General features: G+C 47.7%; 1 protein-coding gene across 3 annotated transcripts in view; it reads left to right on the plus strand.

Moving 5' to 3' along the window:
• RAP1GDS1 (Rap1 GTPase-GDP dissociation stimulator 1) overlaps positions 1 to 18,634 on the plus strand; it is a 629,061-nt gene that overhangs the window by 557,853 nt on the left and 52,574 nt on the right. For all 3 annotated transcript variants that reach the window (XM_085641163.1, XM_085641161.1, XM_085641162.1), the window contains one exon: positions 8,201 to 8,326. In XM_085641163.1, the coding sequence (XP_085497289.1) occupies positions 8,201 to 8,326 (126 nt within the window). The remainder of the gene's footprint in view (positions 1 to 8,200; positions 8,327 to 18,634) is intronic.

Below are 18,634 nucleotides of genomic sequence, written 5' to 3' on the forward strand. Positions count from 1 at the left end.
GCCTTGCTGGGGTTTGTTGTGTGTTTTTCTGTGTTTATTTAAAATTGGACCTTTGCATTACTCTTCGTACTGTATCCGGGACGCATTACTGTATCTAACTTGCAATGCTGCCGAACCTTCGGGCTGTCGGCTGAATAGCTGTGTCCTGAATTTCTAAATAAAGGTTTTCAAAAAAAAAAAAAAAAAATCGACTAATTATTTGACGCTGTTTACTGTCAGAATGTATTTGTTTTCTGTGAATGTACCTTGCGTGTTTCTTGGGTCTCTTTGAGGCACTCTTTACTAAAAATACATGCTATTAGTAGAATCTCAATGGTACAGGCCAGCAGGGGAATGTATGTCGTATCACACTGGAGCCATACTGCTGCTGCTTAATCCTTTGGTGGGTGTTTTCTGTTAGTTCCCTTTATTTTTTCAGCTTTTTATTAAGAACCACGGTTTTATTTTCTTTTTTTTTTTTTTTTTTTTTTGAAACCGTTTATTGCAGTTTATAGAAGTTACAGGTATGGGCCTACAACCACCCGGCCGGCCGCTAGAGCATCAAAAGCATATTACACACATACAGCAAAAAATTTTCTCAGCGGTGCACAGTAGGAAAACAGGAGTGATCAATGGTGCAGGTCTCCTAGCTCCATGCCCACAGTACGGTTCCGTTTTCTTAATACAAAACAACATAAACAAACCACAACCGCAAGGCAACCCTCGATCCAAGTGACAACTCGTGCTCCATAAGTGGGGGATCCACACCAGCAGCAAAATTCTGAAGAGGGGGACGGGAGTAGATCAGGGACTGGGGGACCGCGCGCCCGCGGCCGAGGGAGGGGCGCCATCTAGGGAGACGGAGCCGGCGAGGCCGCCGGTAGCAGCGGCGGCTCACAAATACCCCCGCGGTAGGCGTTCCAGGGGCCCCAGAGTTTCATCCACGCCCCAGGCTTACCCCTCGCCACATACACCACCTTCTCACGAACCATACACCAATCCATATGCTCTTTCCAGGCCGACACCGCAGGGGGCCTCTGGGATCCCCACAACTGGGCAATATCACGCTTGGCTATCATGTATCCCAGAGTCACCCACCGCGCCTGCGGGACCGAGTAGTCATTTGGTTCCCAGACATTCAGCAAGCATCTCCTCGCTTCAGGCAGCAGCGTGACACGCGTAACCATTCGTAGAACCTCATGCACACCACGCCAGAATCGCTCCACCTTCGGGCACTCCCACAGTATATGCATGAAAGTCGCCAACGCACCACAGCCACGCTTACACATTCCATCACCGGCAAAACCCATACGTAAAAGCCTTGGCCCCGTCACGTAGACCCGGTGAAGGATCTTGAGCTGGACGAAACGAAGGCGAGCCGGGATGGCCACCTCTTTCGGAGAGGCCACCGCGGAAATCCAATCCTCGTCGTCCAGCTCCAGCCCGTCGGCAACCCAAGCCTCGCGGAGACTGGTCAGCAGACACGATCTATCGTTAATCAATTTTTTGTATATGAGGGAGATCGTGCTGTCCGGGACATGGCCATCTAGCACCCTGTCCTCCAGGGGGGAAGACTCCGGAATGGATGCAACATCCGGGAAGACGGAGCCCAGCGCATGGCGGACCTGCAGGTACCGAAAGTACTCACTGCCCTGCAGCTGAAACTCCGCCTGCAGCGTCTCAAAAGTTTTGAATCCCCCCCTCGTCCAGAGATCTCCCACCGTGCTGATTCCGATCGTGTCCCACTTCTCGAAGCCCTTCGACGTCCACAGGGAGCCCAACCTCTCAGATGCATACAGCGGAGACGCTCGGGTCAAACGGTCCTTCCACCCCATAGCTGCATTAGCCGCGTGCCAGACACGCACCATGACACGCGTCGGTCCCGTCAAACGGGAGTCGGGCGCGCCAGAGTAGAGCGCTCGATTATAATCGCCACCGGGCAGAAGCGTCCTGTCCATCTCGAATGCCGGGTTCAAGGCGGGCCCGTAAAGGCCATGATTAATTGCAGCTAGTTGGGAGGCCCAGTAATACCGTTTGATGTCCGGGAGGGCGACCCCTCCGTCGTACCACGGGAGCGTCAATTTAGCCAGAGCAATACGCGGCCTCCCGTCCCAGAACAGGCGCCGCTGGAGGCCCTCCACCTCGCGAAAGTAGCGTGCCGGGACCAAGTCCATGGTATTCTGGAGGGCGTAGAGGAAGCGCGGCAGGGACATCATTTTAAATAAGGCCGCTCGGCCGAGCGGCGAGAGCGGCAGACGCCGCCAGCGCACCACGTCCTCCCTCAGACGCTGGAGGGGGGGCAGCAAGTTCCGCTCATAGCGGGCCTCCGGGTCGAGAGTGATATATATACCCAGGTACCGGAAACCCTGGGAGGCAATCTGAATCGGGCAGTCCCGTGGCAGGACCGGGGCCTCCCCGGAGAGCACATAGACACAGGATTTCGCCCAGTTGATGACCAGGCCTGAGTTGCGACCGAAGGAGCGCAGAACATCAACCAGGACGATCAGTGACTTGCGCGGGGAGGCGAGATACAAAAGGATATCGTCAGCATAGAGAGACACACGGTCCTCATGCTCTGGGGTCCAGCGGAGACCACGGATAGAAGGGTGCCACCGCAGCCACTCCGCCAGGGGCTCCATGGCCAGGGCGAACAGGAGAGGGGACAGGGGACAACCCTGTCGCGTGCCCCGCCCCAGCGCGAACGGGGCAGATACTCGCCCATTCACCACCACCTGCGCCAACGGGCCCGAATATAGCAATTTGACCCAGCTGACGAAACCCGGGCCGAACCCAAACTTCGCCAGCATCGCCCAAATATATGGCCATTCGAGCGTATCAAACGCCATGGTGGCGTCCAAGGACGCCAAGATGGCCGGCTCCCGCACAAATGGGACACGCGCGAGCACCCCGTGCAAGCGCCGCAGATTAAGCGCCGTGTTGCGGTGCGGTATAAAGCCCGATTGGTCTTGGTGGACCAAATCGCTCACCACGCCAACCAACCGGTTGGCCAACACCTTGGCGAGGATTTTAGGCTCCGCGTTCAAAAGCGAAATCGGCCTATAGGATGTGACCCGCTCACGGGGCTTCCCCTCCTTGTGGATCACCACAATTGTAGCCAGACGCTGGTCCGGCGGGAGGGAGCCCCGCGAGTGGGCCGCAAGGAACATCGCGCGCAGGTGGGGCGCCAGCACATCCGGGCGCAACTTGTATAGCTCAATGGGAATACCATTGGGGCCCATGGCCTTGCCGGATGCAACCGAACGAATAGCCGAGGCAATTTCGTCCGAGGTGGGAGGGGCGTCCAGCGAATCCCTGTCCTCCACCGTAAGGGAGGGCAGTGCGATGTCCCGAAGCAAGGCATGGGAATCCTCCTCCGAGCAGGGAGAAACCGGGGAGTAGACTTCGCGGAAATAATCCGCGAAGCAGGAGACAATGGCTTCCGGCTCAGTGACGCACACACCATCCACGCTCTCAATCAAAGGCACCACGCGGCTCGCTCTCTCCCTCCTGTCCAACCACGCAATCAATTTGCCAGCCTTGTCACCCACATCATACAATCGCCCCTGCTGCTCTCTACTGAGGCCCCTGGCCGCCTCCGTAACGAGGGCCCGATAGGCCGCCTGCTTTAAATGCAAAACATGCAACTTGGCGTCTGTTACCCCGCTCCCCAGGTCACCCTCCAGTTCTGCAATCTCGGCCTCAACCCGGGTCACCTCCTCCCGCTCGCGCCGCCGGGCATTGGAAATAAAGGAGAGGGCCTCCCCTCTAAGAACCACCTTGAAAGCCTCCCACAGGGAGATGGCAGACGGGACCGACCCCACATTCTCATCGAAATAGCGCTGTAAGGATTTGATCAAGTCGGCACGAATGGTGGGGTCGCGCAAATACCATGCATTGATCGGGGCCACCCTGCCATCCCCCCTCGGGAAGACATCGAAATGCAACAACAATGGGGAGTGGTCTGAGATACCCCGTGCCAAATGGCGCACCTCCCCCACCCTCCCTGCCTGGGCCGCCGGGACAAGGATGTAATCAAGCCGCGAGAGGCTACCATGGGCCCCCGAGTGGAAGGTGTACTGTTGCAATACGGGATGCTTTAAGCGCCAGCAATCCACCAGGCCCAGCGTGTCTAAAAGGCCGGGCAGCCACGCCTGTGCCCGGGGGAGGTCCCTAGGGGGATGGCGGTCCATAGACCCAGAGGCAACCGCGTTAAAGTCCCCTCCAACCACCAACAGGCCACCCGGAAGGTCCAGAAGGAGGCGCCCCAGGTCCGCAAATGTAGTGGCTTGTAACCCAGGCGGGACGTACACTGATATAAAGATAAACACTCTACCCTCCATTCGTCCCACCAGAACAGTGTAACGTCCCCTCTCATCATGGCGCACCTCGTCAATCTCCAACGGGAGCGAGTTCTTGACCATAATGCCCACCCCCCGCGAGCCCGAAGTGAAGCCGGAGTGGGCCGCCAAACGATATCCCCGCCGATTCATTGCATGAAAGGTGTTACCTATAAGGTGTGTCTCCTGCAGGAAGACAACATCTGGTGAAATACGTTTTAAATACTGCAGGACCACACCACGCTTAATCCTATCCCCCAGGCCGTTAACATTCCATGACAACACAATCAAATCCCTACCCCCCATGATACGTCAAAACAATCGGTCGCCCCCCACCGAGCATCGTAAAAACGACAAAACAGTTGCGGGTTTGCCTTGCGGTGTTAACAAACAACACACCCCCCCCACCCCCCGGTCCCAACAGAACTCCCCCCTCCCTGCACCCCTGCATGAGCCCAGTCAGCCCCCCCAAAGTGCAGTGTGCCTGTCGCCCCATAGCTAAGTACTAACTAGTCCCCCCGAGGAGGAGGGAAGCCCCCAGCAGACCCCACCCAACCTCCATGGGAGGGGAACATACAAAAGCAATATATGGTAAAGGAGTAATATCCCGAGCAAGGCCTATACAGTCACCCCTCAATTCTGATCCGGCGGGCCCTCCCCGCCAGCCGAGCCCCCCCCACCCCGATCTCCAGGCAAAGTATCTAACCAGTCCCCAGCCGCCTCAGGCCGGTCGAAGAAGTGCGTACGGCCATCCACCTCCACCCTCAGCTTAGCCGGAAAGAGCATTGAGTACTTGAGGTTTAGGTCCCTTAGGCGACGTTTAATACCGAGAAAGCTCTGTCGCTGCTTCTGGACCGCCGGAGTAAAGTCTGGGTAGAAGTGTACATCCATGTTGTCCAGCCTGACCGGTCCCTGTTGCCTGGAGGTCTGGAGGATGGCGTCTCTGTCCCGGAAATTAAAAATCCGGGCAATAATAGGCCGCGGCGGGGCACCGGTCTTAGGGCGGCCCCCAGGGACCCGGTGGGCACGCTCCACCGCAAAAAGCTTACTCAGCCCCCGGGGCTGGAGATGGGTCAGGATCAATTCTTCCACAAAGAGATCCGCCGCCTCCGCCTCTCGGCCCTCCGGCACACCAATAATGCGAACATTGTTCCTCCGGGCCCGACCCTCGGAATCCTCCAGTCGCCGGTCCATCAGGGCGCTCGCCTGGCCAAGCCGGCGCACCTCCTTCTGGAGGGCCACCACGTCCGTCGTGAGGCTCGTTGTGGTGTGGGCCAGGGAGTCAACTCGGTCATTCGTTTTTGACAAGTCTGCCCTCACAAGGCCCACATCCACCAGGACCGAGTCAATTTTTTGCGCCAAGGTATCAAAACGCTGGTCCACCGAGGCCTTCATCTCTGCGATGGCGCCCATGACGTCCCGGAGGGTCAGATCCACCGGTTGGGCAGATGCCTCCGTCGGGCCCACCAGGGATGACCGCGCTGTCTCCGGAGAACCCTTCTGGAGCGTATAGCGATCCATACTATTGGCCTGGTGCGCCGTGCCACGGCGGGTTGTCTTCATCTTCGCCCGGTCGCCATCTTGTTTGGTGGACATGCTGGCCCTTACCCCGTCGTGCCAAGATCTCCAAACGGGCCGCCACACCAAATCACGGGTGTCAGGGGGGGGGACGGGGGCGACCACCGGGCAGCGGGTCAACCCACCGCCGGCGGGTCAGCCGGGCACCTGGACAAGGCAACACCACCGCACCCCGCTCCGCAGCCCGACCCCGCCAGAGGCAAGGAGGGCGCAAAAGCGAAAGTGAAAGTGCGGGGTATGCGAGTCGCTCAGCCCCGCTCGCCGTTGTTATTCACTTCGTCCCCGGATCGCCCCACTACTCCAATCCGGGGGGCCGGCGAGGAGAAGGCCGCAACCTTCAATCGATGCTCCCACCGGTGTTCGGGGTCCGATTCGAGCCCAAAGAACGGGCGGCGCCTCAGCTCGGGTTCACCGACACAGTCCCCTCAACAAGGACAGGATATCGCCAGGATTAATTCAGGAGGTCGCGGCGGTCCTCGGGAGCCTCGCACCTACGCGGCCATCTTGGTTGCGCGCTAGGCTCCTGCACGGTTTTATTTTCAATTATTTGATTATTCCATAGCCCGAAAGTGACTGTGGATGTGCCTTTTTAAAGAAATAAATGTAATCAAATCATGTCCACCAGGAACAAATCAAGTGAACAGCCCAAGAGCCTTCATTGTGGTGGTGGCTACTGTGCCACGTGCCGCTTTGTAACTCGTGTGAAGTTAGTTCTTTCTGCATGAAGCTACCTAGAGGTTTAATTGTTTTTTGTTGATCTGATCTATGACATTAAAACCATGTTTTTCCCTCTAATTGCGTTATTAGTTGCAAACTTCCTTTGTCGTGGAGATGTTGCGGCTAAGCCTACCATCTGACCTATGGTTCCAGCAGGCGAACATAGGCTATATTACTTCTCTTTTGAGTTTTCACTGTCACAAGCTTCGCAGAATAATTTACTATTGTGCTTACCTTTGAGTGCAAAGCAAAACCTATCGAAGGTCTGTAATTATGACTCCCACTGTATGAAATTTTCACTACAGAGCCAAATGTAACTTTTTCTTCCTTGTTTAGGAAAATAGCAAAACAAATTGAAAGGGAACATAGTCATCAATTATGGCAACAGCAGAATACCTGCTGTGGTACAACCTTCTGTTGATCAAGGAGACCGAAATCTAATTTATTCTTAGTGTTTGAATAACCGGTACCATTATATACCAAGGCCGTTGACACTTATTTTCATGAAATTCAAAAGATTAAAAAGACTGAGGTAACGCAGATGCAAACGAAACCTGTAACCAATAGCAGTCTGGGTGTGCCCCTGGGTGCACAGAATCCATACGTTCATATCAACAGGATAGGACTATGTAGACCCCATCTAGGTAATGATTCCTCTAGCTGATTTGAGGACTTCAGCTAGTGCTGAGCATTAATCCACTTGAGTCTTGTCACCCTCATCACTTCAAGCCTGTAACACCCAATCCTTTGCCCTTACTAGCTGTGATGCTTTGAACGTAGTTCAGCATTGCCGCGATGGTCTAGCAGTAGTTCACGGGCTAGGTACTTACAAAGAAGATTTTCCTTCCACACCTTGGTTGTTGTGTCTTTGGGGAACAAAATAATGCCAGCGCATTTCCAAGTTTCCGATCGCCAGAAGGATGTTTTCCTCATTGGAGAATTCTATGAAGGTGTAAGACCAGAGCACACCCATCACTATCACTGCATGTTCTTAACAATTGGCAAGTTTAATTCTAGCCTCAAGTAAAGATTTAAAAGTGCTGTACTAGAACTCCGGAGATCATCATTAGAATGAGGTATGCGTAATATATTCTTTGCAGCAAGTTCAAATTCGGACAAAAACTAGATATAAGCGAAAGAAAAAATTACCATTGCAGCAAACCAGCTGTGCTGCTTGCCCTCCCTATGTATATGCTCACATACAAGCCATGGTTATTCGTGATTATATGTGGTCAACCAAGGATGGATCACGGTTTATCCTTATTTATGTCTGTACCTGTAAAAATGGCAGTACTTTACGGTGATCTTTTTTGAGTCAAGCTGAGGTGACAGTGCTTGTTCTATGCAGGAGGATGAAGAGTGCTGCACACACCCAAGCCATGTTGAGGTTTCAGTGAAATGGATCTCGGTCTGGTCTTGCACTCAAAGTAGGGCTTTTGCTAACTTTTGGGGATCAATGTGTTGGTAGTGGAATATTTGCCCAAGAGTGGATGAATGCAGTATCTGTGTTTATTTCATCAAAGTACTTTAACATAATTTCACTTTATTCAAAATGATGAATACAATGTATTATTATGTTTGGTTTTCAGTAATAAATAAAGCAAAGATGCTGTCAGCAGGTGTAGCAGAAGAAGTACTCAAATTTCTGCGATCTGAGATGCCTCCAGTGCAGTTCAAACTATTGGGAACACTCAGAATGTTAATAGATGCACAAGGTAACACATATTCACCACTGTTTTTGCTGCTAATTGAATGCCTTGTTATAAACTGTCCTACAGATCTTTTGGCTCTTTTGTGACCTTTACTGTTTGCATTGATGTTTCCATATTCAGCAGTGAGCATAGCTCCAATTTTAAAACATATACATTCGCGGTAATGTCTGTACGTCTTACACTATGTGAAGAGAAAACACGACTGACGTGCATGGAGTAAAACACCTTTGGGTCCACTTGAACAGACTTAATTTCGAAGATTTATGAATTCCGAAATGGAATTTTCACAGAAAACGTCAGCATATGCAGATGTGACTGGTGATAATTGCATCAGGAACATCCTTTTCTGAATGGGCTGCTAATGAGAAGCATGTGCAATTCCCAGCCAGTAAATTGCTTCCAGCGTTCCAGCAGCAGTATTAGCAAAAACACACGGAAACAAGTCTGTTAATCAATATACAAAAATACCTAGAAGATGTGAATTCAATGTTTGAAGAGTAAAAAGAGAAGGAGAAATCGCACTAAAACGAATTATTCTTGGCGATAACTGTAGGCAGCAATAAGAGCAAAATGCAGTTGAGGAAAAGAGAGGTTAGTATAAAATATAGCTTTGCAACATGAATAGTTTTCTGGATTCGCATGCTGTGCATTATTCTGGCTCCTAGTGCTTAGTTCCGAAAAAGTGCTTTTCTTTTTAGTTAGTTGTGGGTGATGTCGACCACCATTTGGTGGTAAGTGGATCCCTTGTATGATGTCGAATGGTGCAATGGATGTTCCTGTGCGTGGTAGCCATCTTCAGATTCTTCATTACAGAGAAGACAGAAAAAGAGACCAGAGCACAAAAAAACACCAAAAACCACCACAGGCTACCAGAAAATCTAAGAAACGGAAAAGGCATGCCTTCTCGGACCTGATGGGGAACACAGCCGTTAATGCCCACGTGGCCTTAGAATGAAGAGGGTAGAGGCAGAAGAGTGTCATGGAAAATACCCCCTTTAAATTCTGCCCCAACTACCACCTCAGATTCACACAAAGAGACCACCTCGAGTTCTGCAAACTTGGGTTACAGAGGGACTACAAAGACGAAGACTACAGGGCCTACGTCGCGTCTGAAGAAACTTAAGGGACAACGCTGACCGAGGCTAGTAGACCACAACATAGCTAGCACTCATAAGACACAGGAATCCCTTAAAGACCTTGGTTTACAGCTAAAGGTAATGAAACCGTTGAAAGGTGTGGTATTCTTGTCTTCTCCTTCTCCCTGCTGCTCAGCCTGTGTGTGTGTGATGTCATTTGGAATGTTCATGGATGCATGGTTTGAAGTGTGGGCAGTTGAGTGAGATGGGCTGAGCAGCTGGATGCTGCTCCCGGTGGGGCATTCTTACCATCTAACTTATGACAAATAAATATACTTAACTACACCTATGACTCCTGGATTATATCACCTGCCAGAGTACCTTCTTAAATGTAACAGTGGCGACGATTTGGAAGCAAAGAACCACGCAAAAAGGCCTAAGGAATTGAAGAAACTGAAGGAACTGATGAAACTGATGTAACTGAAGCAAGCTGAGCCTGAAGACTAAACTAATCCACGCCTTGGATGCCCCACCGGTGTCTTTTGTAACAGACAGCTCACCAAGGTATGTTTCTGGCGTTGGAAGTTGCGTGTGGCTCAAGCAATTTGTAACCTGTTGACATTTCCTTCCTCAAAAAAAATAAATAATTAAATACAAGATGTGTTTTAAGAGTGCGACCTTAAATCTTAAACCCACCAGCATTGGACTTTTAGCTACCCACTGACTGTCTATTTTGAATATTTTAGTCATTGTGGCTACAACCCAGTTTCAGTAATGCTGTTGATATTTACAACTGTCAGCATTCCTGTTGTTAAACCTCTCTGAACTCGAGCTTCATTAGTCAAGATGCTCTGTGGAATGATGCTTGCTGTCATCGACTTTTTGGTTTTGAGTTACTCAATGATTAAATGCTTTGCTCGGGGGCAAGTATCGAGCCCCGGTGTGCAGTGATCTGGTAATAAACGTGACACTGAAAGAGCGTCTGGGGCCAGTGCAACATTAACAGCTGCCTTCGTTGTATTCTTGAGTGCTAAAAAAACCCTGCTGTTTCTATGATGGCCGAGTCCTTGAAAATGAGTATGATGCTCTGATATGTTGTGAAAATAAAGTGCACAGGAGCGGCACGGTTGCAAGGCACAAGATCAAAGGTGCAATTAAGAGACTGTGAGTTATGGTGAGGTACATGGGAGGCACATTTGACTTTATTTGATTTTTAACTGCGTGCACTGTGGAAAATGAGACACCTTGCAAATATTTATCGGTTCAACAGTGCCGGTTCAACAGATTGTGACTGTGTTCTGTGGCTGTCCGGTGAAGATCTAGGAAAAAAACTGAAGTGCTCAATGGTGATTTTTTTTTTTTTTTTTTTAAAACGAAGCTATTTTTGAAGTTGAAGGCGCGTGCAGTGCACAGTCCGCGCGCCCTTACCTGCTCTTTAACGATGTACGCTCGAGCTGGCAGCATCATGACACTGGCATCTTTTTCGACGTCGTAGCCATTCCATCTGTGACTGCACCGGCGATTACACTGCTTGTGCTTGTTCACGTCGTTCCTCTCAGACGCACCTGGAGCCACCCGGCGAGCGTCAATCCTGCGTGCTGCCATCTTGTGTTTGCTTTTAATCAAGTGTAAGTGAACTGAAGCCGAGTTGCGTGCCTAATCGCTGCGGATTTGTTCACTGCAGTGTCCGGAGTTGAACAAATTTAACTTAAAGGAGCGTGAGGTAATTCATCTTTATTTATAAAAAAAAAATGGAAAAACTTCTTTGCAGAAAGACTTCTGTTTTTACTTCATCCAAGAAAAGTTAAGGTGATTGACACATTTGAGCTAATTCCTGTCAGCTACGATGTAAGTACTGTGATGAGCGCTGCACCGATCCTTTATTCCTCACAATGGAAATCGATGCATTTTTGGGCATTTCTTTATATCAAACTTATGGCAACACTGCCATCTGGTGGACTTTGTTCGATCTTAATGAGTTGGATTTCATCTTGGGTACTGTTGGGATTTTCTTTCGTGCATCTTTCAGAGACGACAACGGTGACTACATTTATTATTTTAATTTATTATATTGCCATTTCTGAGTCCTACAGCATTATTCTAATTTGTCTCCATTCTAATAATAATAATTTTTGACCTGTAAGTAAGTCAGTATGCTTGTTTTTACATGCATTTTATATCGTAAATCACTTATTGTTATGAGCATTTAAACGTTATGATCTTGTTACATTTATTTTGTGCCTTTGAATTCAAGGGTTCATTTAATTGGTTTGCATGCATTTTTAATCTTTAAAGTTAGTGGTGGTTAAGTCTAGGCGTGCGTTCCAGGGTGTTATGTCTCCTGGTACGCTGGGGAGTCATGTACTCCTTTAAAGTGGTTTGCCTAGGGTTGTGTTCAGGGGCCTAATACCCTTTAAAGTGTTTGTCTAGGTGTGCGTTCAGGAGGTCATGTATCCTGGTACGCTGGGGAGAGTCTTGTACCCCTTTAAAGTGGTTTGCCTAGATGGTTGTTCAAGGGTCTAAATTCCTTTAATGTGTATTAAGTGTTGTCTAGGTGTGCGTTCAGGAAGTCATGTATCCGTTGAGCGCTAGGGTGTCATGTACCCTTTTTAAAGTGGTGTGGCCTAGGCATCGGTTAAAGTGTGCAATGTGTTATCTGGGTGTGCGTTCCAGGAATCAGTGTCCTGTGAATGTACGGGAGTCATTAAAGCCCTTAAAGTGTGTGTTGTCTTAGTGTGCGTTTCAGGGAGTCGCGAACCCTGAGCGCAGGTGGTCATGTACTTTTTTTTTTAAAGTTTTAACCATAAAGTTGTTTTATGCTATAGCATATGTATAGTTAGTTAGGTTGTGAGGTTTCTTATTCTTCATGCTGTGTGTATTTTGTTTGGAATGATACTTTTCAGTCCCGGTTAATTTGATAGGCGCCATCAGTTACCTGTTTATCGCTTTTTGTGCTGGTCTGGCCAACTGGCATGACTTGTGATATTTTGGGTATTTTTGGTTGGTAAGTGGGATGGTGGTTAGGTAATGTTTTGTGTGTCAGTGTGAATGGGTGAATGGTAGTGTCCTGTGATGTTTTTACATTTGGTTATTGACGCATGTGTTGTCATGTGAGGTTTTGCAGTGATGGTTGGTTTGTAGGTTGTGTATTGTGTTAATTGGGTTGTGCTAGGTGGAAGTGTGTTTCTTTTCATGTTAATGCATAATGTGACGTCCTTTTGAATTTAGTGGAGTGGTGTTTTGTCTTGTGGTGTGATAAATCAATCATACCATTTTAAATTATTCTCCTTGATTGGAGTTCTTACATAGTGATGTTATTCTATTTTAAAATTTTATGTGAATTTATTCATACATTTTAGTCACTGTTTATTTGTTGTCCTGGATTGTCATTGTCAGGACTTACTGTGATTTTCCTTTGTATCTTTTGTTTTATTATTTAAAGAAAGGAGATGTGGTATTCTTGTCTTCTCCTTCTCCCTGCTGCTCAGCCTGTGTGTGTGTGATGTCATTTGGAATGTTCATGGATGCATGGTTTGAAGTGTGGGCAGTTGAGTGAGATGGGCTGAGCAGCTGGATGCTGCTCCCGGTGGGGCATTCTTACCATCTAACTTATGACAAATAAATATACTTAACTACACCTATGACTCCTGGATTATATCACCTGCCAGAGTACCTTCTTAAATGTAACAAAAGGCACAGACGCTAAGTCCTTAGACTCAAAGTTCTCAAAGGCAGCCTTGGCATTGAAACACCCGACAACCGAAGGTCCACACAAGCAGAGAGAAGCCACACTGAATCCACGCAAAGGACGCTAATGGGGGCAAAAAGTCGACAAAACCATTGATGCAAGCAAGTGTTCAAGAGGGAGTGAGGGATAAGGGCAGCAGCCACTCAGTGGAGAATAGCTAACTCCAACGCACTTCTTAAGTGCTATGGCCATCAGCAATGGGACTAGATAGAAGGGATAATGCACCATCTTCCAGAGGAGTAGTGCAAGTGGACCAAGACCGTGATCCTAGAGGTAACAAATATCCCCAACACCTGCTTAAATCTGCCCTGGATGCAGTAGACACAGCCATGAGACAGATGTTTACCTACATAAAAGTCTGGAGACACGCCTGTCTCAGGGTCTCAGGCTTCAAAACAGAGGTACATGCATATATTATCAACATGCCCTTCAACAGGCGACGTCTGTAGACGAGGTGCAACAACAGATAAAAAAAGGACAATGACACGGTGAAGGTCATGGAGAAGGGGAGCCGCAAACAGAAGGTCTAGTGGCAGGGCAGCATTCACAACCTGGCAGAAGCATCCCCAAAGCCTTAATCACCAAGCAACACAGCAAGCACTACACCATCAATGGCAACACCCGGCAAAACAACCTTTTTGAGGGAGGCCAAGAGGAAAAGGCCAACCTCCCAGAGGGGGAAGATCAACGTGCAAGTGACTCGGTTGTCACCCAGCACCACCACAATACACCCGTGGGGGTTAGAATAGGGGTGTTCCTGGGGAGTGGAAAACAATCCCATCAGACAACTGGATCCTAAACCTAATTAAACATGGATACTCCATAGAACTCGCCAAGACACCTCCACTCTCAATCCGAAGATAAGGAACTTCAAGGGACAGAAACTCACACAAGTGCAAGAAGAAGTCAAAGAGCTCTTCCAAAAAAGAGCCATAACAAGGGTTTCGCCAAAGAAAGCGGGCAGTGGCATCTACTTGCCATACTTTCTGGTACTAAAACAAGAACTAGTGCTAAGACCAATCCTGGGCCTCAGATTTCCAAACTAGTTCATATGAACTCAACACTTTAAGATGGAAAAAGTACATGAGGTAATACCACTCCTAAGAATAGAGCAGTATATGTACACTTTAGTTCTAAAGGATTTCTACTTGCACATACAGATGAACCAAAAATACAAGAAGTTTCTCAGATTAATTCTTGACAAAGTAAACTACCAGTTCAGGGTGCTATCCTTTGACATAAAATCCGCACCAAGCATATGCACAAAGTGTCTAGCGGCGGTAGCAGTGAACCTAAGAAGACAAGGCATTCATGTCTACCCTTATATAGACGACTGGTTAGTAAAAGCACACTCAAGCAAAGATGCCATAAGGACATGCAGACAGTAATTACAACACTGGCACTGCCTCGGGTTCATAATAAAGCACAAAATGCCTTCACCACAACCGGAACAAGTGAAGTTGTTCCTAAGAGCAACCATAAATTCAAGTACAGCACAGGCATACCCAGTCCACAAGAGAGCAGAGGCAATTGAAGAGCAAACTTGCCTTTACCAGAGGGGCAGTCTATGACAGTGAGGACTGTCTTGAAGTTGATGGACATGATGACATCATGCATCCCACTCATACCGAATGCAAGACTGCATATGCTCCCCATACAGGAATGGATCTGCAACAAATGGTCAGAAGCCACAGGGAGCTGGAAGGATCTAGTGGTTGTCACAGCAGAGGTACAAGGGGAAATAGAATGGTGGAATTCATCTGATGTGAACATAAGGAGACCCTTCAATACACCAGCTGCCACGTTGACCATAACAGATGCATCCCACAGGGGTTGGGGACCACACAAGGTAACCTGAAGGTCGGAGGACTCTGGAACCCCATGGATGCCCTGAAAAACATAAACTTTCTAGAGATGAAGACCGTTTTTCTTGCCTTGGAAAGCTTTCCAGACGCATATAATAGGACAGACAGTACTGATCCAAACAGACTATGCTCTATCTCAACAAGCAAAGGGGAACAGAGTCCTTCCCTCTGTCCAAACTGGCACAAGAGATATGGAGGTGGATGATCTTAAGGGAAATCATGCCACAGACAATCCACCTACCAGGGAAGCAGAACACAGAGGCAGACCGACTGAGCAGGCAAGACAGCCCCTCACACAAATGTGAGATGAAGCAGGAGGTACTGGACAACGTCTTTAATATCTGGGGCACAGCAAGCACAGACCTCTTCGCAAACCTGCGAATAGCAGAATGCCAAGACCTCGCCTCCAGGTTCCCACACCACCATTCCAAAGCGAATGCTCTGTCACTAAACTGGTCAGGGAAATATGCATACGCCTTTCTACCAATTCCCTTGATTTCAAGGGTACTGGCCAAAACCAGACTGCCAGGGACATCACTCATCCTCGTAGCCTCACAATGGGCCAGACAGACCTTTTATTCAGACCTACTGGAGATGTACAGAGGGCAAATGACCCCAACAAGGCAGAACAGGATCTGCTAGCTATTTAAAACAGAAGAGTGTACCATCCGGAGCCAGCCACTCTCAGCCTAGAAGCTCAGCTCCTCAATACCTAGAATTTGGTCATCAACCTCTACCCCACAGGACGATGGAAATCCTTAGGGAGGCTTGGAAACCAAGCACAAGAAAATACTACACGGAGAAGTGGAACAGATACATCTGCTGGTGCACAGACAACAAAAGGATGCAAACAAGGACAGAACAGAAAACTGTACTAATATACCTCGCACACCTGTTAGACAATGGCCTGTCCTACGGATTTGCCTTAAAGGTTCACCTAGCCACAACAGTAGCTTATACCAGAGGTACAACAAAGAGCAGTCTCTTCACATTGCCAGTGGTGAAAATATTCCTGGAAGGGTCAAAAAGGGTAGCATCACCAAGAGGGGTACTTGCTCCTATGTGAAAGCGAAACACATTACTAACACAATTAATGACAGAGCCTTTTGGACAATGCACAAGACTGATTTAAAATCTCTAACCCTAAAGACAACCTTCCTAATAGCGAACACATCCCTACGCAGTCTGCAAGTTACAAGCTCTGACAATACAGAAAACGTATCAAGGTAGTCCTCCGAATGAATCCACAGTTCCTATCAAAGGTGATATCTCAATTCTACATCAATTAAAGCATACAACTACCTGCCTTCTTCCAATAATGACAGACTTAAGCCTAGAACGCCCTTCAAACACTAGATGTGCAAAGGGCATGATGTACTACCTACAGGAGACAAATGGTTTTCGTAAGGGAAACCAATCTCTCAACTCCTTTGCCCTCCAAGCAAGGGATCACCAGTGACCAGGGGACAATCTCACGAGGGACAGTAGAGACTACACAATCCTGCTACAACAGAGCAGGAAAATCATTACCCGTGCACCCCAGAGAACACTCAATCAGGAAAAAGGGTGCAACTCTGGCATTCCTAGGAAATGCACCCATTGACAAAATCAGCATGGCAGTAACTTGGTCATCTCCGCACACCTTCACAAAACAATACTGCATAGACTTCCAAATGAACAGGGAAGCACAGGTGGGACGGAAAATACTACAACGCCTGTTTCACAAACCATCCACACGTCGACCCAACCTACCCAAGGAAAGGGATACTGCTACATAATATGATGCACAGCATGTGAATCCAGAAAATAATTCACACTACACAGCAACATGGTTACTTACCAGTAGGAGTAGTTTTGCAGCTTGAAGAATTTGCTGGATTCATATGTGACACACTCACCTCCCCAGAAATGGGAGATGAAACAAACAGGTGGGAATCAGAAGATGGCGACTACGCACAGGAACTTCCGTGGTGCTGTCTGATGTCACACAAGGGATGGGCTTATCTCCAAACTGAGGTGGACACCCACAAAAAAAAAAGAGAGAAAAAGAAAACAAAAACAAAACACATTTTCGGACCCAACCACTAGGCGGAATAATGCACAGCATGTGGATCCAGGAAACTCTTCAAGATGCAAAACTACACCGACTGGTAAGTAGCAATTTCATTAATAAGTTTGTGTGCCTATTGGATTAGGTAACATTAGCTTTTTGTTATTTAAATTTTGTTTTAGGTCTGTTCTTGCTGGACTATTGTTTCCTCCCGTCCAACAAAATACATAATGTACGTACATAGAGGGGCTTTTTTTTTAACCTGACTTCATTCATTGGTCTATTAAATTTTCATTCACATTTTGCAACCGCCCACCACAGCATACAGCATGGGATCAGCTTTCTTTACCTATTGCCTCACAACATTTTAGTTCTCAAAGCCTCTGCCCATTGTTTACATCCACTTTAAAATAGTTTCTTTCGCTTAAGTTGTAAAGCTGATTCAAAGTGTGCTTTTGTATTTTGTTTATTAATATATTAACTTCAAATATTAGATTTTTATTTTTCCTCCGCTTGTTAAATTAATGATAAGTCTTTGAGTGACACTGTAACATTGTAGCTTCTTGTGATTTGAGTTCTTGGTTAATAGGTGATTTATTATTTTCTCCTTCACAAATAATATAAAGCTTGGCACAATTGAAAAAAGCTGATTGTTTAAAAGAAATCAGTAGTAATACAGCCTCAGTGTTGAATGTTTTCTTGAAGGTACATTTTTTATTTCAAGCATAATGTGGGGCCACGCTTAGATGTCGGCATATTGTCTTTTTTTCATTTTGTTTTTTGGCATAGCCTTGCAATAAAAAATAACTATCACACTTGCTTGCTACGGTCAGATCGTTTAAGCTATACCACTCCTTGTTTCCTGGGACAATTTAATTGACCAGCTGAATTGGTGCTAGCGTATTACAAATCATTGACGCTGTGGTCATGCTGAGATTTGAATGTGGTTCAAACGCCAGCAGCACTGTGGTGTTTCCCACCAGGAAGCAGGGGAGTAGGGTACATATTCGATTTAGTGCGTCTCGGATAAGGAATTTTTTTTCAGTATGCTTATCCATTCTCTCTGTTAGCCCTTTGCACCTTTTCTCTTTCTTTTTTTCCCCAGAGTTAGCACTGGAATTTTGGAGGTTATGTGACGGTCTCTGTGTCCTGCTTGTGTTGCACAATGTAGTCGCCCCTCCCCTGGTTAACTTGCTAATGGTTTGAGACGTCACTGATTGGAGTATTGTCAGCCTGTTTTGGGGCACCCTATTCAGCTTTCTAAATCCCTTAAACCAAACTAAATTTTGGGAAGTTTAACTGTACATTGTGTCCTCTACACCTTTAGCATTCTTGGAAAATATATCACCTATAGCTGAGGAGCTCTTCAAGCACATTATGCTAGTGTCTGGACCACCTCTACATGGAGACATTCATTCTCCTGTCCTGCATAATAACCCCTATATCAGATTTGTATTTTGTTTGGTGTTTAGGCTACCCTGAGACCCAAAAACCTGATACAGGCTTAGGACTTGGGCATATGGATGCACCCTGTAAGTCAACATTTTGACTTTCCTAAAAACCTACAACCAT

This window comes from Triturus cristatus, chromosome 2_2 (genome assembly GCF_964204655.1).
Source record: "Triturus cristatus chromosome 2_2, aTriCri1.1, whole genome shotgun sequence".
Classification (NCBI taxonomy): domain Eukaryota; kingdom Metazoa; phylum Chordata; class Amphibia; order Caudata; family Salamandridae; genus Triturus; species Triturus cristatus.